This window comes from Bos indicus x Bos taurus, chromosome 21, assembly GCF_003369695.1.
Source record: "Bos indicus x Bos taurus breed Angus x Brahman F1 hybrid chromosome 21, Bos_hybrid_MaternalHap_v2.0, whole genome shotgun sequence".
NCBI lineage: Eukaryota > Metazoa > Chordata > Mammalia > Artiodactyla > Bovidae > Bos > Bos indicus x Bos taurus.
In genome coordinates this window covers 67,765,393-67,790,625 of record NC_040096.1, presented here as the reverse complement: position 1 = coordinate 67,790,625, position 25,233 = coordinate 67,765,393, and the positions used below count along the sequence as shown (strand labels likewise).

The window sequence follows — 25,233 nt, the reverse complement described above, 5'->3', positions numbered from 1 at the left end:
TACTCGGTTTAGTCAGACATTCGTTGATGGGCATTCGAGTTGTTTCCCGTTTGGGGCTGCTGTGAATAATGCTGCTATGAACACATGTGCACAACATTTTGTGTAGACATGTGTTTTTAGTCCTCCTGTGTTCCACCGAGGAGTGCAATTCCTGGGTCAAATGGTGACTCCGCGTTTAACTTTTTGAGAAACTGTGGAGTATTTCTCCGAAGCATACCAGCGAGGTATGAGGGGCCCAGCGTCTCCATACCCTCATCAACATTCCTTATGTCAGACTTTGTGATGATACCCACCCTCGCGGGTGTGAAGTGGTTTTATTTACTTATTTACTTCTTCAGTTTAATTTTTGTCTGCCCTGGGTCTTTTTTGCTGAGCAGCCTTGGCTGCAGTTGCGGAGAGCAGGGACCCCCTCTGGTGGCGCTGCTCCGGCCTCTCCTCGCCGTGGCCTCTCTTGAGGAGCCCTGGCTCCGGGCCCGTGGGTTCACTCCGTAGTTGCAGTGTGTGGGCTCAGTAGTTGTGGTTCAAGAGCTGTGGCCCTGGGGCTTAGTTGCTCCACGGCGCGTGGGGTCTTCCCAGATCAGGGTTGGAACCTGTATCCCCTGCATTGGCAGATGGATTCTTTACCACCGAGTCACCAGGGAAGCTCCTCACTGTGGTTTTGATTTGCATCTTCTCTGATGAATAACAATGTTGAGCATCTTTTCGTGTGCTTATGGGCCATATGTATATTTTCTTTGATAAATATCTATTCAGAAACTACTGATTATAAGTTAGGTTATTCGGGCTTTTGTTATTGAGCTATAAGAGTTTTTAAAAAATATATATATTCTAGATTCAAGTCCCTTACGAGACTCCCCCCACCCCAACCCATGGCTTCAACGGGATGGACACTGGCCACCCAGAAATAGGCCCGCTCTTGGTGGGGGCAGGCTGGGGGCTGCTGAGGGGACTGCCTGCAGGTGACCCTGCTCCACTGCCGATGCACTGCCCCAGGTGGGCGGAGGTTGCAGCACCTGTGTGCAGGCTCCCTCGGCCCCCGCGAAAACCGAGACCTGGAGGATCTTTATCAGGAGGCCTGACTGTAGGGGAGACACACAAATGGAGAGAGTGCGGGAGTGAGACGGCACAGGACCCGCGCCCCAAGGGAGGAGGGCTGAGCCCGCAGGGGGCGCTGGTTTGCAGCAGGGCACTGGGTGGGCTGGGCTGCAGGGGGCAAGCCGGGATGCCGCCCCCCCACCAGGGTTAGAAGGCGGGTAGGAGTTTATGAGTGCACACGGGGAAGGTGGGCGAGGAGAGACAGACGGGCGGGAGCTGGGTGGGTGCACAGCTGAGGCAGGTGCAGGGGCAGCCGGAAATGGGGGCAGGCAGGCGACCCGGGAGCCCTTGTGCCAGGCCAGCACGCTCAGGACTGCGGGCAGCAGTAGCTGAAGGGCTTCCATCAAGGGGTGACCCCGTGTGGCCTATTGGCCCTGCAGCTGCTGGCAGAGGATGGAGGGCTGGGCAAGATGCCGTGACCCTCTGTTCGCGGGGCTCAGTGCCTCTGTCCCCCCAGGAGGGGAGGAGGACTGGGCGCTGTGGGTCACTTGCACCATCTTGAATATACCGTATATTCTGCTGTGGGTCATCTTGTGGGTCACTTGCACCGTCTTGTCTGCACTGCCTCATCTCTGACAACATTTTGACATAGACCCGACTGCTACTGATTTTACAGATGAGAAGACTGAGGCTCAGAGTGGAGTGCAACTTGTTCAGGGCCAGCCTGCTCTTCATTGTGGGTGTGGGGACAAACCCAGGGACTGCCCACCCCTCAGTCCTTGAGAGTGGTCCTCGGATGGTACCAGTCCCCGCAGATGGTACCAGTGCCCACCAGAGGGCGCCAAAGCCCAGCCTTTGTGGGCAACCCATCCCCTGGTGACCAAGGGTCCTAGAGGCAGCCCCTACTCCCAGGCCTTCCTCAGGCTCCAGGCTTGGAGAGAGCTGCAGTGCTCAGGTCCCGGGGGGTGGGCGTGAGGGGTACCCTGTCAGCCTCAGACAATAGCGGGGACGAGAGCTTGGTCACAGGAGGGGGCAGTGTGAGAACCCGAGGTGACAATGAAGGAGCTCTGGGGGTCCTTCACTGTCCTTAAACATTTGGCAAACTCTTCAAGCTCCTGGAGGGCCCTGGGTCTTCAGGGAGCCCCTGCACGGACCACTGTGGTCTGAACCAGGGTTCCCCCCGACAGAGACCTCTCAGGAGGAATTTCCGCCTGTCCCCACGCCCATCCCCTGGGTGGATTGTGACAAGAACACTCAGCTCCAACGCTAGGCCTGGGACTAGCCCCCCCAAGTTCCTCCCTCCCTCCAGCTGGGGAAATGGTGCAGAGCCGGCCGCAGCCCACTGCCGCACGCACCTCACAGCGAGCCGGGCTTGTGGGGAGAAGACGAGGGCGGGACAGGACGGCCAGCCTGGGCAGCCTCCCCCTTCCTTGGGGCCTCCCCGGGCCCAGATGGGCGGCCAGGAGGTGACAGACTCAGGCCAGAGAAAGAGACAGAAGGATGTCCCCGAAGGGGAGGTGGGGACCTCTGGGCGCTACTTGACAGGGTCCCCAGAAGGCACGTGTGCTTCCTGCCCCGGATGCAGTTGCGGGACCACGGAGGGGTTGGTCAACATCCTTTCACCATGAGGGCAAAGGTGAGAGATGCGTGGAGGGAAGACCCGGAGCCTGGCTCCACTGGTCCCGCCATCAACCAACCCCAGGACCCCGGGCTAGTCAGCTGTACCCCAGAGCACCGGAGGACGCAGGTCCTCACCCAGAGAGAGCACCCCGCACACACACACCAACTTGCCGTCCTGGCGGCTCACCCCACTGAGGGGATCTGGGTGACAGGGGTGTCACCTGCCTCGGATGGTTTGACAGAATCATGACAGTATCACCCATGTAAGCTACAAACCCAAAGTCACCCCATCAAACGCCATGGAGATCCTCGGGAGCTCAGGAAACACACCGAGGTTTACTGAGTGGAAAAGTGAGGAGGCAGGGACTCCCCTGGCGGGCCAGGGGCACAGACTCAGCGCTTCCACTGCCAGGCACGAGTCCAGTCCCAGGACAGGGAGCTAAGATCCCACAAGCGGCACAGAGTGACCGATAACATAAAATAAATACATAATTTTTAAAAAGGGATGGACTACATCACCACATGGCCAAATCGGTGTAAAACTCGAGGATATCTGATGGGAAGACAAAGGCAAAGTCACAGTCAGAGAGGAGCGGGGGAGCAGTAGGAGGAGGCCTTTGCCGCATACCCGGGGTCCCCACCATCAGCAGAAAGTATAAATGGTCCTTACTTAACCCCACATACACAGAGGGACTTGAGAGAGAAGAAAGGTAAAAATATGAAGTTAGAAGGAAATGCAGAAGAATCTTTCTAACATCTGGACAAAAGCATAATCAATATGATAAAAAGCAACAAATTTGACTACATCAGAACTCAGACTTTTTCTCAGTGGACACCATGCTGTCATTGTTCAGTCAATCAGTTGCGTCCGACTCTTTGCAACCCCAGGGACTGCAGCATGCCAGGCTTCCCTGTCCTTCATCATCTCACAGAGCTTGCTCAAACTCATGTCCATCGAGTCGGTGATGCCATCCAACCATCTCATCCTCTGTAGTCCCCTTCTCTTCCTGCCCTCAATCTTTTTCAGCATCAGGGTCTTTTCTAATGAGTCCACTCTTCGTATCAGGTGGCCAAAGTATTGGAGTTTCAGCTTAAGCATCAGTCTTTCCAATGAATATTCCAATGAATATTTCCTTTAGGATCAATTGGTTTGATCTCCTTGTAACCCAAGGGACTCTCAAGAGTCTTCTCCAACACCACAGTTCAAAAGCATCAATTCTTTGGTGCTCAGCTTTCTTTATGGTCCAACTCTCACATCCGTACATGACTACTGGAAAAACCATGGCTTTGACTAGAAGGACCTTTGCTGGCAGTGATGTCTCTGATTTTTAATATGCTGTTTAGGCTGGTCATAGTGTCATATGTGTTGGTGATGGACAGGGAAGCCTGGCGCGCTGTACTCCATGGGGTCGCAAAGAGACGTGACTGAGCGACCGAACTGAACTGAGCTCTTGGCTATTGGGAATAACGATTCAGTTAATTCAAAAAAATTTTTTAACCTATTTCTTATTTTGGCTGCACATTGCAGCATGTGGAATCTTAGTTCCCTGCTCAGGGGTCGAACCCTTGCCCCCTGAAGGGAAAGCACAGAGTCTTAAGCCCTGGACCACCAGGGAAATCCCCTTCCAGTTAATTTTAAAAAAGCATGAGCAGAAGCTGCCTGCAGTCAAGTCATTTTTTTTTATCTCCTTTTCCTTCTCCTTCTAGGAAATAAAAGAGTAACTCTCATACAGCCATGTTTTGGGCTGAGACCTAGAATTGGTTTAAGAATTTAAACACTGTTTTAGCTGGTCCCATAGGCTCAGCTATATAGTATTTTCGTATATTTTAAAAGAAATTTACGGTTCAGGACTATGATTCCTTTTTGACCCTAGAGATGTCCAAGTGTTTTTACTTTACTTTTTGTTTTTGTTTTCGGTTGGGCCGGGTCTTCATTGCTGGACATGGACTTTCTCTAGTTTTGATGATCAGGGTCTACTGTCGTGTTAAGGCACGCGGGCGTTTCGTTGCGGTGGCTTCTCTGGTTTAGGAGCACAGGCTCCAGAGAGCTCAGGCTTCAGTAGGGGCATACGGGCTTAGTTGCCCCGCGGCATGAGGGATCATCCCAGACCAAGGATCAAACCTGTGTCTCCTGCATTAACAAATGGACTCTTAACCATGGACCACCAGGGAAGTCCTCAAAGAGTTTTTAAATTTAAATTTCCAGGGGGGAGGTTCTTTTTGTTTTCTGATTTGTTTTTATCTTTTGGTTTTACTATGCGTTATCACAGAATGTTGTCTATATGGTTTTATTTCTTGGAACGTATTATAGTTTGGGGGAGGGAAGTATGTCAAGATGCTCACAGAGGTTCCCTAGGAAGGGTTGTGAGAGTATGGGCCCGCCAGCTCTGTGCCGGCCCTGGCCCTCCTCCATCTCCCTGGGAAGGGTTGTGAGAGTATGGCCCTGGCAGCTCTGTGCCAGCCCTGGCCCTCCTCCATCTCGGGCTGGAAGGACAAGCCTGGCCTTCACATCATCCCCCTGTCCCCATGGAACTGTCCTGGGCCTGGGGCCCCAGCTGCACTGACACGGAAGATCTCTGGGAGCCCTGAGACTGGTGGAATGTGCCAGATCACCACCACCCCCTTCCCCCATCAGCCTGTAACCCTAGTGCCCCCTTCCCAGCAGGCTTTGCCTATAGACAACGGCCTGGTCCCTCCCTGGGACTATGCTCAGGGTCAGTCTGTGTCCTTCCCCCATAAAGACCCTCAGCAGGGTGGGGAGGGCATCACTGTGGGGGCCCAATACACAGGAACCCAGTCTCCTCCATCACCCAGCTTTTTTCCAACCTTGGCCTCACTGGCCAGCAGAGGGCGCCCTGGCCCATCCCTGAACGTCCCAGGAGGTCTCTGGGACAGCTTCCCCGGAGAAACGAGTGGTAAAAAAAAAAAAAAAAAAAACCCCGCCGGGCAACGCAGGAGATGCAAGAGAGGTGGATTCGATCCCCAGGTGGGGAAGACCCCCTGGAGGACGAAATGGCAACCCACTCCAGAATTCTTGGACGGAAGAGCCTGGCGAGCTGCAGTCCGTGGGGTCGCAAAGAATCGGACTGAGCACGCGTAGACACACACACAAACACAACTGGACACACACACACACATCCCGTCCAGACAGCTGGACACACGCACACACAAACAGCTGGACACACAGACACACGTCAGATTGAGCACACATGCGCGCGCGCACACACACACACACCCGTCCAGACAGCTGGTCTAGCCTGGGGAGTCCGGGTCAGAGGCTGGGGAGGGCCGGGCCATCCGGCCTGTGTGGCGGTCGGTCCTCCTCACAAGGTGCGAAGGGAACCCCTGCCGCTTCCTTTTGCCTTCTGAGCCCTGCTCTAGGAGAAGCGTGTGTGGCTGTGGGAGGCCGTGGGCAGACACCGGGAGCCCAGACCCGTACCTGCTGCTGAGGAAAGAAGCGGCTTGTCCCCTACCCCCTCTCCGCATCCCGGTCCTCCTCCCTGATCACCTCGTGCCCCCCGCCCGCTGGGGAGAGTGGGCACCGGGGCTCCTAGGAACCCTGCTGGAGCATCGGGGGCCTCGAAGGGGCAGCCGAGGCGGTGGGCGGGCGCAGGGACAGGCCGGCCCGCCGCCTCCGGCGGCCCCTCGTCCAGAGCTGGACTCCCCGGAGGACGAGCCCCAGCGAGTGGCGCCCACGCGTCCTGCGGGACTACGCGCGCGCGCGCGCTCCGCACCGGCGCCCCCAAGCGGCCCATCAGAGCCGCGGGGGGGCGCGCGGGCCACGCGGGGAGGGGCTCGCGGGGACGTGGCGGGGCACCTCCCTTCCGGGGGCGAGGAGGAAGCGCGGTTCTGCTCGGGCAGGAAGAGAGGGGGCCGGGGTTGGGGGGCCCGGGGGTCTCAGGGGCCCCAGGAGCCCGCCCCGCCCCCAACGCGGGCCCAGCTCCGCCCGCGGCCGCGCGCTCCCCGGCCCGTCCCCCGGCCTCGAAATGCCAAGTCCGTCCTCCCGAGCCTCAGACCGCGGGCCGTGGAACGCCAGGCGGGTAGTGGGGTGGGAGAAGGCTGCCGAGAAGGGTGATCCCGGAGCGGAGAGAAAGGAGGCGCTGTAGGGAGTGGCGGGAGAGGGCCTCAGGGAGACCCCTCTCCCTCACCCCCGGCGGACTCCACGAGGGGTTGCTGGAGGAGCTGGAGGCGGGCTGGCGACCCCTGGCGAGTCCCCCTCCAGCCTGGATGTCCCAGAACAGCCCGAATGAGCAAAAGGCGGCCGTGGGTGTCCTGGCCTCTGGCTCTGAAACTGCACCGCTAGAGGCGCCGATTAGGTTGAATCGAGGAAGCCTTTGGAATCATTTCCGTCTCTTCCACTGGGAACCTGGATTTCGACTCAGGAATGTCTGTCCTCCCACGCCCCACGCTAGCACACGTCTTCTCCAGCATTCTGAGGAGTACCAGAACTTTTCAAGGACTGGCAGGGACCTGCAGCTCTAAAGGAACCCACTGCCAGTTTCTGGGCTCCCATATGAGCTCTTTCCTGAAACCTACCTCCCCGAGAAAGCGCTGGGGACACCGGGGTCCCCTGCGCTCCTGTCCTCTCGCCAGGCACGCCCTCCTTTCAGAGAAGGGCTCCCCTGGCAGTTGGCCCAGGTCCAGTGCTCCTTGGTCACAGTTTCCAGGGAGACAAAGGAAAGGCAATTCACAGTTTGCTTTAGAATAGATAAAGCTTCCTTTAAGCAAATCACTGCAAACCCAAGTAGCACTTCTGTCTGTTTTCTCTCAGGCATGTTTATTTAAGAGCAAACTTGGTTAGAAACTGGATGTCTTGGCTCTAGTTGACATGTTCTGAATACATATATAGTGTTCAGTGGCTGCGATGATGATTTCCTAACCTGACTTTGTCGAGAGGGGCCAGACTGCCGGGCAGCGACCTTGGAGGGAAGGACAGAGCACCAGGAAGAGACCTGCTCCTTATTCCAGCCAGGGCCCCTGTCAGGGCCAGGCAGCTGCGTGTCCAGGTCTTGTCTGAGGAGGAGAACTCAGGCAAGATAGCCGTAGTGGGGGCTCTTGTGGGGGTCTCCGGGACTGATGCTGGCGCTTCGAGTCCACAGGGCAGGAACGGAAGGACAGGAGTGGCCTGCAGCCTTCTGAGTGGGAGCTGGAGCCCCATGAACGCAGGCTGAGACAGTGAGGTCAGTTCTTGATGCCACTTACCTGGGTAACTGTATTCTGCGAAAGCCAGTGTTTTTACTTAGTGTTGATCTGGAATGGTCTCAGCCTGCAGTGGCTTGAAGCGGGGCTTCGGCTCCTGGCCGGAGACTGAGGTCAGGTCTAGGCGGTAAGGGCACCGAATCCTAGCCCCTAGATCAGTGGTCAGTGACAAGGGCCTGACTCTTTGACTTGGCAGAAAAAAAACTTGCACAAAGATGGGAATTAGTGAAACAAGTATTTATTAGGAGGAAAAAGAGTAGAGTATGTGTGGACAGACTCAAGAGAGCCCTTGAGTCAAGCCCCTGTGGCAGATTGAATCACTTTTATGGGGCATTTCTTCCCGTTTTCCTTGGGCCAATCATTTTTTAAATTATTTATTATTTTGGCTGCACTGGGTCTTTGTTGCTGTGTACGGGCTTTCTCTAGCTGCAGCGAGCGGTGGCTTCTCGTTGCTGTGGCTTCTTCTGTATCGGAGCCCGGGCTCTAGAGCGCAGGCTCAGTAGTTGTGGCCCACAGGCTTAGTTAGGGCTTCCCAGGTGGCTCTAATGGTAAAGAACTTGCCTACCAATGCAGGAGAGGTAAGAGACGTGGGTTCGATCCTTAGTTGGGAAGAGCCCCTGGAGAAGGGCAGTGCAAGCCACTCCAGTATCCTTGCCTGGAGAATCCCATGGATGGAGGAGACTGGTGGGCTGCAGAGTCGAACATGACTGAAGGGTTGCAGAGCTGGGCATGACAGAAGCGACTTACACACACGCTCAGGCTTAGTTGCTCCGCAGCATGTGAGATCTTCCCGGATCAGGGATCTAACCCAAGTCTCCTGCATTGGCAGGCGGATTCTTTAAAACTGAGCCCCCGGGGAAGCCCTGGCCAATCTCTGAATTTGCCTGGTTCAGAGTCCACATTTGGTATGCCGTACGATCCTCCCACGCGAGCACGTACAGCTCTCAGCCAAGATGGATTTCACGGAAGACGCCTGTGGGTAGTCAGCAACACTTAGCATCATACCCCTTTGACCTCCACAGAGCCTTTCTGCACATGTCTAGTTGGGGAGGTCTCCTACCACCTACCGGGCTCCTCTGTCCATGGGGTCGCAAAGAGTTGGACATGACTGAGCGACTTTCTTTTCTTTCTTTTATCCTGTATGGTTCTACACAGTCTTTTGCATGCAAACAGCCTCAACAAGCAATTAGCAAATTTATTTCATTAGTATACTGAAAAGAAATACCAGGATAAATTGGGGTTTCATTCAGAAAGGCAAGCATTTATCCAGCTATTCAACAAATATGGTCAGTTTAGCTAAGATGTATCAGAAGCATTCTTAAAATTCAGGGTGTCATACAAAATTGCATAATAAAAAATACAGGACTTACGGGGGAAATGAGGTTAGGGCAGGATACTCAAAATACTTCATCAATGATACAGTTTTAAAAAGATGGGAGCATGGGACTTCCCTGGCGGCCCAGTGGTTAAGAAATTGTCTGCCAGTGTAGGGGACACAGGCTCAATCCCTGGTTGGGGGAGATTCCACCTGCCGTGAGGCAACTAAGCCCACACCCAACCCCTACTGAGCCCATACTCCGCAACAAGAGATGCCACTGCAACGAGAAGCCCACGCGCTGCAACCAGAGAAAGCCTGCATTCAGCAGTGGAGATCCAGCACAGCCAAAAATGAATAAAGATGGGAACCTAGTAAAAAAAAGGTTAACACAGTTGCACAAGTTAAATTGTTTTTAAAAAAGACATAAATACTAGGGGGCTTCCCTAGTGGCTCAGATGATAAAGAATCCTCTTGCATGCAGGAGACCTGGGTTCAGTCTCCTGAAGAAGGAAATGGCAACCACTCCAGTATTCTGGCCTGGAGAGTCCCATGGACAGAGGAGCCGGGTGGGCTACAGTCCATGGAGTTGAAAAGAATGGGACACGAGTGAGCAACTAACACTTTCACTTTTTTTTTTCACTGCAAAAGATATGATCCTTCATCTGAAGCTTGATTCTTTATCTGAAGCTTGAAGCTGGAAGTAGGCATCAGAAGAATTGCAGCTTCTGAGGTATTGGTGAGGTGGTTGGAAAGTCATAACTCCAGTGTGGACGAGGGTTAGAAGGAAACTGGGAGACATCTGAAGTGTTGAGTGTGTTCTCCTACACACCTCAGTTCAGCCGGTGGAGTTTTCGGTGTTCACGTAGGGTTTCTTGTAAACAAAATCACGCAAAACGCAAAATTCACATTATGCTCGAACTGTTTCCTAATTGTTAAATGGTGTTGGAACAGATTCACGTTTTCAAAGCAAGCATCAGAGCAGGACTGTAGTTGTGGAGCATCTACTGTGTGGGAGGCACTGCCCGACGCACAGTAGGTTCAGCAGTATAGTGTTTCTGCCCTCATGGGAGATATTGTAATGAGGGAAACAATAAACAAATAATCAATTTCATTTCATATAATTTGCATACCACCTTCCCCCCAAGTTCACACGTTGACACCTAACCCCCACGGTGATGGTGTTTGGAGGTGAGGCCTTTGGGGGTGATTAGGTCCTGAGAGAGGAGCCTCCTGGACGGAATTAGTGTTTCTATAAAATGGACCCCTCCCACCCCTGCCCAAGCTCCCTTGCCCTTCCACCACAGGAGGACTCCGCAAGAAGACAGTTACGAATGAGCCAGGAAGCGTCTCTCACCAGATGCCGAGTCTGCTGGTGCCTCGGCCTTAGATTTCCCAGTCTCCAGAAACGTGCGCGATGAATACCCAGTCTCCGGGGTTCTGTCACAGCAGCCCAAAGGAGCTCAGCAGGGCAGTGAGCTGTGGGTTCATGGCAGGTGGAGTTGTATCCCCCCAGATTCCTGGGCTGAAGCCCTAGCCCTCTTACAGGTTGAGGTGTTAGTTCCTTGGGCTGCTGTTAACTGGGTGACTCACACAGAAACTTACAGTCTCACAGTCTGGAGGCCAGAACCCTCAGATCAGGGTGTTGGCAGGGTTCATTCCTTCCGTGGGCTGTGAGGAAGAACTCGTGCCATGCCTTTCCCTCAATCTTTAGTGATTTTCTAGCAACCTTTGGCGTCCTCGGCTGCAGAAACGCCACCCCAGTCTGCCCTCCTCTCCACGTGCTGCTCTTCCTGTCTGTGTCTGCGCCCACATGTCCCCTTTCATGAGGCACCAGTCATCCTAGAGTGGGGCTCACCCTGCTCCAGTAGCACCTCATCTTAACTGAGTATATCTGAAAAAACCCTATTTCCAAATAAAGTCACATTCGGAAGTATTGAAGGCTAAAACTTCAATGCATGGATTTGGGGGGATACAATTCCACCTGTAACTTACTAAAGGGATAAGGGAAGACCCCTTTCAGTAAGTGATATTTGAGCAAGAGCCTTAAATAAAATGGATGGAGTAAAGGACCTCCCTGGTGGTCTAGTGGTTCAGACTACATGCGGCCAATGCAGGGGGCTCAGGTTCAATCCCTGGTCAGGGACGAAGAATTGATGCTTTTGAGCTGTGGAGCTAGAGAAGACTCTTGAGAGTCCCCTGGACTGCAAGGAGATCAAACCAGTCAATCCTAAAGGAAATCAGTCCTGAATATTCACGGAAGAACTGATGCTGAATCCGAAGCTCCACTATTTTGGCCACTTAATGTGAAGAGCCAACTCATTGGGAAAGACCCTGATGCCGGGAAAGATTGAGGGCAGGAGGAGAAGAGGGTTGCAGAGGATGAGATGGTGGACGGCATCACTGAACTCAGTGGACATGGGTTTGATCAAACTCTGGGAGACGGTGAAGGACAGTGAAGCCTGGCATGCTGCAGTCTATGGGGTTGCAAAGCGCTGGACATGGCTGAGTGACTGACCAACAACAAGGAACTAGATCCCGCATGCCACAAAGAAGAGCCTGCACGCCGCAGCTAAGACCTGGTGCATCCAAATAAATGTTTTTAAAAATGAGGGAGTGAGCCAGGCAGACATCTGAGGAACAGAATTCTAGGGGGAGAGAAGAGCGAATATGAGAATTCTGTGATGGGAAAAGAGATTGTCCTGCCAGAGGAACAGGGCGTTGTGTCGAGAAGGCAGTGAGAAGGGTGGTAAGAGAGGAGGTGAGAAACAGAATGATTCATCAACAGGAAATCCATCAACTTACAATTATTGAATTCTCAAAATTAAAGAAGAAAAACCTTATGAATCTGTCAGAGTCCAAAAAACCAAAACCAAAACAAACAAAAAACTGCTGTTGTTCCCAGTAAAAATGCTAAGGTATAAGTAGACAATAACCTTCTCTTATGGTAAAAAGTATCGGAGTACACAAGCATACAGCATATTACTCACACAATGTCAAGACACTTCTGTTGTTCAGAAATGTGGAGGGATGCCAGCAATTACCTCTTTGGTTCAATATTGTTATTTTGGTTCAATATTGTTATATTTGCTAAAGCAATAAAAGAAGAGGAAATAAGTAATATTCTCCTCCTTTGCAGATAATATGTTCCTACACACACACCCCCACAATGAGGTATTTTCAGCAATTAGAACTGAACCACACATATACAGAGATCAGACTTACAGCTGTGAAGGGGGAGGGGAGGAGGGAGAGGGATAAACCGGGAGTTTGGGGTTGGTAGATGCAAATTATTACATTTAGGATGGATAAACAACAACCATAAAACAGCAAGGTCCTATTATATACCACAGGAAACTATATCCAATCTCCTGGGCTGAATCATAATGGGAAATAATTTTTAAAAGAACATATATGTGTATAACTGAGTCCTTTGCTATACAGCAGACATTGGCACAACATCGTAAAGCAACTGTACTTCAATTTAGAAGTAAATAGAGCTGAGTCGGTTGTCTCTTATGCTTGAGTCTCATGTCCCCTGGGTCCACTTTCTTGCCCTAGTCATGGCTGCAGCAGCCATCTGGCTGTGCGGGTGGAGCCTGGCTGCCACTTGCCTCAGCTGCACTGCACACCCCTGGGTCTCCACTGCTGCTGCTTGGATGCTTCTGGAGTTCACTCAACCTCCTGGGCACATGTGCACCTTGGAAGAGGGAGTTCGCAGGGCAACCCTGGAGCCGTGAGGAATGGGTGCCAGTGGATACATGCCTCCCGGGCTTCTGTGCATCAGTGGACAATTCTGACATCCTACACCTTTTCTCAAGTACTGCACAGCGATAACTCAAGAATACACGTGGTGTGGGATTCCCCGCACCTTCCCTGTTTCTCTCTTCCAGCGCCTCCATTCTGGATCCCAGTGATCACTTCCAAAAATAAACTATTCGCCCACTAGACCAAGTCCCATGTCATAGATTCTGCTTTGGGAGGGAATCTGAATTAAGAGAGTTAGTACCAGAAGAGGCTGTAGAAAGCAAAACTTAGGGGTAGAATTCTAAGATGCATCACACACGCTTCAGACCCATGGTAGGGCCCTTACTGCTGGTGCTGAGTGAGCCGGTGATGAGCTCTGGCCTGTGGCACAGTTCTGATGACTTGCTAGGGCTGGATTAGGATGTGATTCGGGCGGCAGGGGAAGCATGGGCCTCCATGCTAGCAGCGGAACTTTAACTGCATTGAGGCAACGGTAATAAGATAGACTACGGGGCTGGCTGACTTTGTTAAGGGTTTTAAAAGCCTCAGATAATAATGACAGGCTCAAACCAGCCAACTGTCAACTTAAGGCACTCTGCGAATGTCCGTTAGTCTCACGGCAGCCTGAAGAAACCCTTGCCTGCTGCAGGCGCAGGGCACTGTACCGTGGAAACCAGTCCAGGGCTATTCACATCGCTGAATAATGTTGGTTCTATTTCTCTCTTCAACCATGTTTAAACTTCTATGTAACCTATCAATGGGTGTTTTGTGTTAAGTAAAATAATAAATTATTATATTTTCCATTTCTAGAAGGTTTGTTGTTGTTTGGTCGTTAACTTACATCCAACTCTTCGGGACCCCATGGACTGCAGCACAGCAGGCTTCTCTGTCCTTCACCATCTCCTGGAGTTTGCTCAGATTCAAGTCCATTGAATTGGCGATGCTATCTAGCCATCTCATCCTCTGCCGCCCTTTTCTCCTTTTGCCTTCAATCTTTCCCAGCATCAGGGCCTTTTCTAATGAGTCAGGTCTTTGCATCAGGTGGCCAAAGGTACTTTTTTTTGGGGGGGGGGGGGCGGGGTAAGGGTAGAATTTCTTTCAAATTATTTGACCATAGTTTATAGTCTCTTATTCCTTGCTCATATTTTTAAGCTTTTCTTTTAAATCTTTAAACACATATAACATAATTATTTTGTATGTCTAATAATACTAATATCCGCAGGTTTCTGGATGTGATTTTATTGTCTGGTGTTTCCATCGGCTGGCACTCAGAGTGAAGTTTTCCTCCTGTGTTTTGTGACTTGTTTTGACCCTGAGTTGCCTAAGTTCCCTCAAAAGTTATCCAAGGGGAGTTGTTGAAACCTGTGTGGAACTTGCATTTCTCCAGAGAATATTTACAGCTTATCTTTTAAACATTTTTTTAGTTTTGTTATCCTGCAGTCAGAGAATAAGTCTTGTAATATCTGTTTAGAAACCAAGTTGTCTGTTGTAATAAGTATATGTTTCATATTATACACTGCAGATGTTCTGTGCTATTTATAGAAAAGCACATTCTGTCACTGACCACAGACAGTTAAGTGCAGGATGTCTTACTGTCACTTAAACTTTGAGTCTGTGCTGCCAGGGAGGCAGAAAACCTCAGCTCCGTCGGTCTTGGGGTGCTGCCCCTCAGGCTGCACTGGAACGAGGGAGATTCATCGGTACCCCAAGCCTAGGGGAGGGCTATCTCATCTCCACTTCCAGCCCAGGCCTGCAGGTCTCCTGAAGCCCTCGGGCATCTGTGAGTGCCTGCAGCGGACAGTGGGCGGGGCTTACTCAGGTGTGCAATCCCAGGACTGCATGCCCTGTCCCCTCTATCCCCGCACAGCCTTTCTCCTCTGACATCAAGGAACAGCAAGACGGTTGTGTGGCCGGTGTAGAAGCTCGAAAATGACTGGGGCAGGGGAGTCAGACTTGGGGATCCCCTTTAGATGACCCCAAAGCGCGGATGCCCAGGGCTTTCCCTGGCTGCCTGCTGCTGGATGAATGGGTACACGCTTCCATTGTCTGGGTTGGGATGGAGTTACGTGATCTCTACTCTAAGGTTAGGAGGGCGCAACAGAAAGCCAGGAGGGTTTAAGTAGGGGAGTGAAATGTGATCAACGTTTTATAGAGTTCTGGACTTTATAAAAGTTGGACTCTGGACTCCGCTCAGTGACAAGAGGGGGCTGGCGGGGCCCGAGGGAAGGCAGGGAGGGGCAAGAGGGGCCCAGGCCATGGAATGGGTGCCAGGAGGGAGTGACGAGGGACCCTCGGCCTGAAGCTCCTTCACACGCTACCTCTTCCCTGGGGTCCCCAGGCCTGCAGAGGGGCCGCGGCTCCCCAGGCCTGACCTTGAGTGAGGCCAGTCTGGCTTCGGGCCACGAGACTGGATCTTAAATGTGAAGAAATGCGGCTATTTCCCGGTTGACGTGGAAGGTATCCGGTTACCATCTGCTCCGGGACGGAAGGGGTTCTCCTCGGAGGGAGGGCAGGGAGCCCGGGCTGAGGGCGGGGTCCCCGCCGGCCCGCCCGCGGGGTCCTGGGGAAGGCGGAGCGGGGCCGGGCAGCTCGGACCGAGCCGAGACAGAGGCCAGGGCGGCGCGGCCGGTGGGCGAGGCCGGCACCGGGCCGCTCGGGCCGGGGGCGGGGCAGACGCTGCGCGGGGCGAGGGAACTGGGGCCGGCGGAGGGGCGCGCGGGGCCCAGGGTCTGGGGCGGGTGGCCTCTGAGCCGCAGGGGGCAGAGCTGGGCCGGGCAGGGCGGGCTTGGGCGCAGAGGGGTTAGCTTACCCGTGCCCGGGCTGGAGCCCGCGCCCCGGCCCGGAGCCCGCGCCCCGGCCCCCGGGTCCCGCCCCTCCCCTCGCCCCTCCCTCCCCGCCCCCCGCCCCGCGCGGCCCCCGCCAGGCCCCCGCCTCCGCGCGCCATTCCTGCCGCCGCGCGTCCCGCCAGCCGCGCTCTTCGGCCATGGCGGGCCTGGGACTGCGACCGGCCAAGGGCTACCGGGTGGTGCTGCTGGGCAGCGTGGCGGTGGGCAAGACGGCGCTCGCCACGCAGTTCGCCTGCGGCAGCTTCCCCGAGCAGTGCGAGCCGTCGGTGGAGGAGCTCTTCAGCAAGGTGATCGAGGTGAACGCGGCGCCCGCCCTTCTGGAGATCGTGGACACGGTGGGCGCCGAGCACCTGGTCACTCTCAAGGACCTGTACATCAAGAACAGCGACGGCTTCGTGGTGCTCTACAGCGTGTGCAGCGAGGCCTCGTTCGAGGCGGTGCGGCCGCTGCGCGAGCGCATGGGCCGGCTGCGGGGGCCCAAGGCCGTGCCGCTGGTGCTCGTGGGCACCAAGGCCGACCTGGACGCCCAGCGCCAGGTGCTGACGGCGCAGGGCCGCGCGCTGGCCCGCGAGTGGCGGTGCCCGTTCCTGGAGGTCACGGCCAAGAGCAAACTGATGGTGGACCAGGTGTTCACGCAGGTGGTGCGCGAGATGGAGGCCCTGGCCCCGCCCGAGGAAGTGGTTCCGGCGGTCCCCACCAACGCGCAGGAGACGTGGCCGTCCGAAAGATTCATCGGCTGACGCGCGGCGGTTCCTCTTGCCTGTATTCGTCGCTTTTCGTGATTTCTGAAGCTCCCTTTGCTCCTCTGCGTTTTTAAAGAAAGTTATTCCGCTGTAAACAAGTGGTTACTTCTATATATTGACTCAAATCCGTGCCTCAGACTGTCCACAGAGCTTCTTAAATATTTGTTGAGAACTTTGCAACTGTGTTTACTTCTGACAGTGCTGGGAGGAGAAACCAAAAATCAATTTTTTACCTCCTGTATGAAGAAAGCCTACCCTTTTCTTCAGTGGAATTTGTTACAGGATTTTTTTTTTTTTGGTCATAATTAACACCTTCCAGTGTCATCTGACGTTTGATATTGATTGAGGAACACGAACTGACGTTTCAGCTTTCCATTCCATGAGGCTCTGATGTGTTTCCCTTTCATTTACAGCCTTGAATTGCAGTAGTATTTTCCTCTCTGCGTACTTCTAAATATAGTTATGACATACATAGCCATGGTTTGAAAGGGATACTGTATACTCTGGGAGGGGAAAAATCAACTGTGTACTCGGGCAGAGATAGCTCAGATCTGCCTTCAGTTTTGTAATTGACATCTAGTCGATTTCTGCATCTGTCGATCTGTCGATTAAGTGAAAATAAAATGACTTTAGAAGTCGATAGTTTTTGATATTTGTCTTTCTAAAACTTAAGCTCCAGTTCCTAAGGTTTCTGTACACCATATCTTTGCTTTTCAGTTATTTTCCAGGACAAGTTAGTTACTAGAGTGAAAATGGCCCCGCATCTTTGTTTCTGCAGAAGTGCTTTCAATTGCAAGTTTTTTTTTTACTTGTCTCTTGCCAGAGTCAGATATGTTGTCTGAATACCTGCCTAGTTTAACACCAGTACTGAAATAGAAACAAAACATGAATCTTTTTGTATAGTTTTCACATAATGATAGTAGATATCTTTCTTGCACTGGCTTAATTTAAAAAATTAGTCTTTGATATGAGTTGCTTGTGTTTATTTGCACAAGTTAGCAATTTTACCTCCCCCACCGCAACCAACTTTTAAAATTTAGGAACTAGCTTAGCCATGTGAAGTGAAAGTCTCTCAGTTGAGTCCGACTCTTTGCGATCCCATGGACTATATAGTCCATGGAGTTCTCCTGGCCAGGATACTGGAGTGGGTAACTGTTCCCTTCTCCAGGGGATCTTCCCAACTTAGGGATTGAGCCCAGGTCTCCCACATTGCAGGCGGATTCTTTACCAGTTGAGCCACCAGGGAAGCCCATAGCCATTTGAACATCTTTCTAAGAAAAAAATATAACAACAAAGCTCTGCCTGAGGTCTAAAATAATTCCATTAAAGGAAAGTTACAGAGTGGCGGTTATACTAGGCTCTGGGTGTTATATTTACATATCATGTTTGACTAGAAGAATGGATTTTAACACACACACAAATATTTTCGAACCTCACAGTGCCTGAGAACTAGTTTACCCCAAGGAGGGGGCTAGGCCGGGACCTCCCCTGTCTCTTACTGCTTTCTCTTTCCCCTGGACGTTGGGGATGGGGTGGCTGGGTGCTTCCTTTCGAGCCTTGAAACCCAGCTAGCCTACGGCTCTCCTCTGACCCTCTCTCCTGGGGTCACTGCTCCTGGCAGTGTTACCTCACACCCCCTTCCGGAATCATCATTTCTCCAAGGGGATGGTTCAGACACAGGGAGGGGGGAGGGGTGGGCAGTCAGGAAGCCTCTCCTGGCCTCATCTTATTCCCACACTGCCCCCTCCTCCTGCTGAAGCGGAGGTAAAAACCCAAGACCCTTCCCTGACCAGATGTGGGCTGCACAGAGAAAGCCCGGGGTGGCTGGGGGAGCCATGGGAGTGGGAAGGTGAACAGCAGTCCCCTCCCAGCCCTGAGAGCTGGGTCCCCAGGACTGGAAGTGGGCGACCCCTTCGCCCTGCCTTACTCCAATTGCTTATGCTGTGGGCTCTGGGGAGGTTTTGTGTCCCTGGATCTCAGGCCCTCTGGATATCAGGCCTGATTCAGGAAAAAAATGCACATACAGCCATTTCTTTCTTTAAATTACTAGACTCGTCTCAGACTACCACTCAGATCCAGGTGTCCGGCTTGGAGGCCAGGGGCGTTCCTAACTGACCGGTCATGACCAGTCAACACGAATGACTGGGCCCATGTGATGAGCTCCTGTGACCACAGGACTATGCATGAAGCAGCTTTCTGGGTGTATATGCACGCGCGCACACACAATTAAAGACCCACACCCTGATTTTCTTTCTCTTCCCGCATTTCTAGTTTCTAATTTATTTACGTTCCTTACAAGTTGCCTGCATCCCTCTGGCCTTGGTGAGTTAGCAAGTGGCTGACAGGACCCCTTGTCAGGGTGCCGTGGTACTGGAAGCACTGTGCCCGGGTGAGGGGCAGTGAAACTGTGGCAGCCTGACTTGCCAGCTGGGAAGGGGTGCTCAGATCTCCAGCCCTTCACATAAGACAGGGTTGTAGACTGTGTGCTCGGCGCCTGGTATAACTGGGGAATGCGAAGCTGGTTTCCAAAGAGGACGGAACAGTCACTTACCCACAAGCAGGGTGAGTGCTTCCGAGTCTCCAAGTGCCCCACCACTCGGCATGGACAGATCTTTTTCTTGGCAATGTGTTATGGTTTCAGTTTGTGTTATTCAGATTGTGGGTGATGTAAGTTTTTTTGTTTTTTGCAGGATCTCACTTCCCTAACCAGGGATCAAACTTGGGCCCTCAGCAGTGAAAGCGCCAAGTCCTAACCACTGGACCACCAGGGAACTGGTGATGCTGAGAATTCTTTCGGAGATTTTTTTTTTCTATATTTCAGCCATGCCATGTAGCATTCGGGATCTGAGTTCCCAACCAGGGATCAAACCCTTGCCCCCTGCATTGGGAGTCTGGAGTCTTAGCCACTAGACTACCAGGGAAGTCCCTCTTTGCCCATTTTTGAATCAGGTTATTTTTCCATTGTTAAATTTTAGGAGGTCTCTACATATTCTGGAAGTTAATTTTGTATCAGGTATGTGATTTGCAAATATTATTTCCCATTCTGTGGGTTGCCCTTTTACTCTGTTGATAATGTATTTTGGTGCACAAAATTCAAATTTTTTCATGAAATCCAATTGTCCAGCTTTTCTTTTGTTGTCTGTGCCTTTGGCATCATTTCAAATAAATCACTGCCAAATTCAAAGTTTCCAAGTTTGGACATATGAAAACATAGGTTTAGGACTATTCTATACCTTTGGCCTATATTTTGTCTTCTATGCGGGTACTGTACTGTTCTGGTTACTAAAGTATTGTAGCAGTTTTGAAACCAGGAAGTATGTCTTCCAGCTTTATTCTTTTTCCAGGTTGCTTTGGCTGTTTGGGATCCCTTAGCACGCCATATGAATTTTACAGTAAGTTTTTCTATTTCTGAAAAGATCTCATTGGAATTTTTATAGGGATTGCATTGAATCTATGGGTTGCTTTGTGTAGTATTGATATGTTAATGAGATGAGGTCTTCCAATCATAAACATGGAATCCATTTATTTGTGTCTTTTAACTTTTTAGCAACGGATTGTCATCTTCATTGTACAAGTCTCTCCACCTCTTTGGTTAAGTTTATTTCTAGTACTTTACTCTTTCTGATGGTATTGTAAATGGAATTGTTTACTTAATTTCCTTTTTGGATTGTTCATTGTTAGTGTATAGAAATGCAACTGATTTCTGTCTGTTGACTTTGTATCCTGCTGCTTTGTTGAATTTACCACCGCAAAGAGTCGGACACAACTGAGCAATTGAACTGAACTGAACTGAACAGTTTTGAGTTGTTTCTCTTTCGTGGAATCTTTACCGGTTTCTCCACATAAGATCATGTGAGCAGAGATACTTCAACCTCTTCCTTTCCAATTTGGGTGCCTTTTATTTGTTTTACTTGCCCTAATTACTCTGGCTAAGATTCCGGTACAATGTTGAATAGAAGTGGTGCAAGCAGACATCTCTGCCCTGTTCCTGCTCCTGATCTTAGAGGAAGAGTTTTCAGCCTTTCATCTCTGAGTATAATATTCACTGCAGGCTTTTATATATTCAGTTTCTATTACATTTAGGTAATTTCCTTCTATTTCTAGTTTGTTGAGTGTTTTTTTCGTGAAAGGGTTTGAATTTTGTCAAATTATTTTTTGGGCATCAATTAAATATGGTATATACATTGATTTTTTTGTTTTTAAATTTTGTCTACACTGGGTCTTTGTTCCCCTGGGCATATGGGATCTTAGCTCCCCAACCAGGAATGAACCCACACCCCCTGTGTTAGAAGGGCGGAGTCTTAACCACTAGACCACCAGGGAAGTCCCACATGGATTAATTTTTGTGTGTTGAACCCCTCATGCATTCCAGGAATAAATTCCTCCTTTTTATGTGTTGTTAAATTCTCTTTGCTAGTATTTCATTGACAACATAGTTGATTTTCTCCCCCAGTTTTACTGAGATATATCTGACACAGAACACTGTGTAATGTACACTGTCATGCTGTGTACACATTAACAGTGCACAGAGTGACGGTTTGATACACATGTATGTTATCAGTACAAAATGATTAACACAGTTCGGTTAGAATACACATCCTTCACCTCCCATGATTATCATTTGGGTTGTTGTTGTGATAAGAACATTAAAGATCTACTCTCCCAGCAACTTTGAGTATGAGTTTTATCCTCTGTTCCCTATCCACTCCATGTTTTCTTTCCTCTCAGCCCGGACCTCGGCTGATTAGAGTTCTTGACCCAGTAGAAAGACCCAGGCATACATTCCCAAAGGATACGAGTCCTGGGTAGGTTTCTGCCACTTTTTGGTTGATACCGCTTTGTGATAACCTTTTACTATTGGAACGGAAATACCAAGAGGCATCTCAAAGAACCCACTCGGTCTCTGGGTACAACGGTTAGAGTTCCTCCACCACCCCTCAGCTCCCAAACTCCTGTATTCTGACCGTGGGGAAAACAGCACCAAATATTAGCCCCTGATAAAAGATCACGTCAGAAGCCGTAAGATGGAGCCCCGTCCTCTCCGAGTGCAGCCTCCCAGCTGGCACTGCCTTGTCTTCAGAGGCCACTTCGCCTTCCCATCAGGCAGCTACTTCCGGTGAGCACATAGAAACAGGGCCATTGCCTTCCATGGGCATCGCCTATTACTTCGTTTCTTCTGCTGTAAAATCAATCCTTTGGTCACAGAAATAGTCTGCTGGGTACCAGGAAGGTCTACAAGGCATCCTGCAAATCTGCGATGGTGGTGCTGGCAGAAGCATCAGAGGCAGGAAGGCAAAGCCATATCCAGAATAAACGTCCGCCCCAGGGACGGCAAGCAGCTGCTCCTTCCCCAGGGGAAGAAATCTAATGTCACTGACTTTTCACCAAGTGACTAGTGTTCCCTTGGAAGATGACACCATAATAGGGGCTCAGTGTTGGTCTCTGCTGCGGGCAGGTTAGATCCTTGATGGTGATGAAGCCGGGTCAGATGTTTTGAGGCAAAGTCCGTGATGCGGGGCCCATTCGTAGCCTCCATCCCTGCAGCCTTGGTTGTTTCGAGCATGGGCCCACTGGACAAGCACCTGGGGGCATGGCTAAAGTGGCTGAATGGCACAGGACAGACTGTCTTGCCCAACTGACTCTTGAGATCCTCCTCTGCAGAGGTGCCTGAGGGTGGGTATTCACATGTGGTAAAGTCCCTTCACAGTTGAAGGAGGTCCAGCCTCCTGTCTCTTCCCCAGGTCACCCCATTACCAGTCTTCCAGTCTTGTTTTTTCCAACTCTCTGATGGTCCAGCCCAACCCAGTAGCAACTGCCCATTAATCAAATGTAGAGCCATACTTCTCACCACCTTGCAGTCCAGGCAAAGTGGTCAGCAACCCAGCACTTGAATGCTTGAAGTGAAGACCACAGGGAGACTTTTCTTTCATCGCTCTCCTTTAGGGCCACCTCTAGGTGGGACTGTAGGGCTGCAGCCATCCACTTCTGGACCATCCGTAAAGCAGGAGCGAGGTTTTTCCTCCTCAATCAACTAGTCATAAGGCCCTCCCCGTGAGGCCACAGGTCTGGACTGTGGGTGGGAGACCGGGCAGGCGGAGGAGGTAAGAGAGACAGCCTACGAGCAGATGTTGACAGACTCCTGAGGCACGTGGTCTACCTTCAAAGGCACCGAGGAACACGAGTTCACCAAACGTCCGGCGGTCGTAGCACAGGGTCACCAGCCTCCCAGCCCACAGAGATGCACACTGCCTGCCTGCGTGCCGGCCTGCCCTCACAGTGACACCGCGGTGGCCTCCCGCTGAGCAGAAACAAGTTCACAGGACGTGATCGGTGTGGATCAAGACAAAAACAAGAGCGCTCTGTAATCAGGTCCAAACACAGACAAAAGTGTGAATGCTTTCAAATCCACAAAAAATGATCCAACACTCTCCACTCTTAGCTACTATGAGTGATGAATGCTTCTTTACCAAGTGCAGGCTTCCCTCCTCAGAGATGAGTTGTTACGATATTCAAGCATGTAATTTCCCCCACTTCCCCACAGCATCTAATCCAGAGCAAAGCCCTGCTTCCGATTCAACTTTCACCAAAACCACCTCATACAAGCCCATAACCAGCTCTGTGCTGAAGCTGAAGCTCCAACACTTTGGCCACCTGATGCGAAGAATGGACTCATTGGAAAACACCCTGATGCTGGGAAAGATTGAAGACAGGAGAAGGGGATGACAGAGGATGAGATGGTTGGATGACATCACTCAGTGGACTCACACTCATTCACATTGACTCAATGGACATGAGTTTGAGCAAACTCTGGGAGATAGAGAAGGACAGGGAAGCCTGGTGTGCTGCAGTCCATGGGGTTGCAAAGAGCCTGACACGACTGAGCGACTGAACAACAACAAAATCGCCTCGTGCAAGGCCATAACCAACTGAGAAACTTCATGGCTCCCGGGTGTGTGTTCCCCTTATTGTAACTGCAGAGAAAAGTCAACTTTTCTTTTTTGGTTGTGCCTCACAGCATGTCGGATCTTATTATTAGTTCCCAGACCAGGGATTGACCCTGAAGGGGAAGTGAGGAGTTCTAACCTCTGGTCTGCCAGCGGAGTGCCCAGAGTAAGGCCAACTTGTTCGGTGATAGGTGTGCTCCTGTGGTCTTTAGCTGGAGGGCAGCCACACCACCCATCACCACACCACCCGCACCAGTGCCGATAAGGCCACATCATTTGTGGCAGCCAAACATGTGGCCATCAGGGTGCAGGGAGCAGAACCACTGCAGATAATCTAAGCAAGGCTGACACTAGACACAAGGCTCTGGACTGGGCCTCTGAGAACGACTTCCAGAGGTGGGGGTGAGGTTCCACCCTCTGGCTCTGCCTCCAGAGTCAGGAGTCTGCCAAACATCCAGAGCCGCCATCCTAGGCTGTGGCAGCCAAAATAGATGCTCCTGCAGCTGCTGTCACTGCCGTCCCTGCCTGCCAGCACTCAGGCAGCTGGGAGGAGGCATCAGAACCTGCTCACCCCTTCTCCATCTTGCTTGTCAGCAGAAAAGAGCAGAGAGCAGCAAGGACATGGCCTCCGCCCCCTTTCCCCCTCCAAACCTCCTGGAAGATCACGCAGTTGGCTGACTCCAATTTCCAAGCAGACCTGGGAGGGAGGAAGTGGAGACAGGCAGCCGCAGCGACTCCCCCAACGTGGCCTCAAGCAGCTGTGTGCGGCCCACTTCCAGATTTCTCTTTTTTCCCTCTCTCAAAGAAAACCATACTTTTGTGTTCAGCTCCACAGGGTCCCCACTACTGACTGGCGCAGGGAGGATCCGGAACCACCCTGTGGTCTGGGTCTCTAGGGTTCAGAGGGTTCCTGGGGCTCCCTGGGAAAGGGGGGCCCGCCCTGATCTATCGGGGGTGGGGGGCCGGGCGGGCAGTGTGGGGGCTCCTTGTCAGATGGCCTCTGGTGAGAAGCGAGCAGATGCTCAGCCCCAAAGGCATAAAGGCCCCCGAGTCGTCGGAGGGCATCTCGGGGAGGGACGACACTGGCGCGCTGAGGAAGCCCATGGCGGGGGGTGGGGGGCGATCCCTTCAGATCCCATCCCCGGCCTGGGTGAGTGAACTCCCGGCCTCCCGGACGGGCTTCTGGCGCCTTCCTGGAACTTCAACCCAGGAGGTCGGGCTTCCTGGGGCGCGGACACCAGAGCGCGGCCTCCCCGAGGTCCTGTTACACGTGCGCGTTGTGAAGTCACACTCGGCTAGTTAGTGAGGCCCGCCTGCATTCCAGGGACTGCCGCAGACCGCGGGGGAGGACGCCACGGAGCCGGACTGCGAGACCTGGAGCAAGGGTTGGCGGCCGGGGGCGGGGCGGGCGGGGCGGTGCATTCCTGCGGGCGGAGGCGGGCCCCGCGGCGCTGAGGGCTGACCACGCCTCCCTCCTGGACGACCACGCCCACCAACAACCACGCCTCCCGCTGGGTGACCACGCCCTATCAGCAGCCGCGGCTCCCTCCGGTTTGACCACGCCCCATCAATAACCACGCCTCCTTTCGGGGTGACCACTTCCCGTCGGTAACCCCGCCCCCGCCCGGGTGGCCACGCCTTCCGCCCTGCCGCTGACCCGCCTACGCCGGACCGGGAGGGGCTGAGCAAAATCCACTTATTTGGAAACTTGGTGCCTGTTCCTGGATCGTGGTCTGCTGTGCTGGGAGGTCGGGACGCAGGAAGACCCGGCGGCCGTGGGCCGG

The 25,233-nt window shown here is 52.3% G+C and overlaps 1 protein-coding gene and 1 long non-coding RNA gene across 2 annotated transcripts; one reads left to right on the top strand and one right to left on the bottom strand.

Moving 5' to 3' along the window:
• The first annotated feature begins 15,834 nt into the window (after window positions 1-15,834).
• LOC113879739 (ras-related protein Rap-2c-like) lies at window positions 15,835-17,145 on the top strand. The gene has a single exon (XM_027521484.1). The coding sequence runs from the start codon at window positions 15,900-15,902 to the stop codon at window positions 16,500-16,502; it is 603 nt and encodes a 200-aa protein (XP_027377285.1). The 5' UTR covers window positions 15,835-15,899; the 3' UTR covers window positions 16,503-17,145.
• A 3,796-nt stretch (window positions 17,146-20,941) lies between these two features.
• Window positions 20,942-24,828, bottom strand: LOC113879878. The gene is made up of 2 exons (XR_003507503.1): window positions 24,101-24,828; window positions 20,942-22,864 (listed from the first exon to the last, which is right to left on the bottom strand). It is a non-coding gene; the product is annotated as an uncharacterized LOC113879878 (long non-coding RNA).
• Between the last annotated feature and the right edge of the window lie 405 nt (window positions 24,829-25,233).

What these genes read in the sequence shown, in the direction of transcription:
- LOC113879739 (XM_027521484.1), top strand. Translation starts at nt 15,900, where the DNA reads ATGGCGGGCCTGGGACTGCGACCGGCCAAGGGCTACCGGGTGGTGCTG.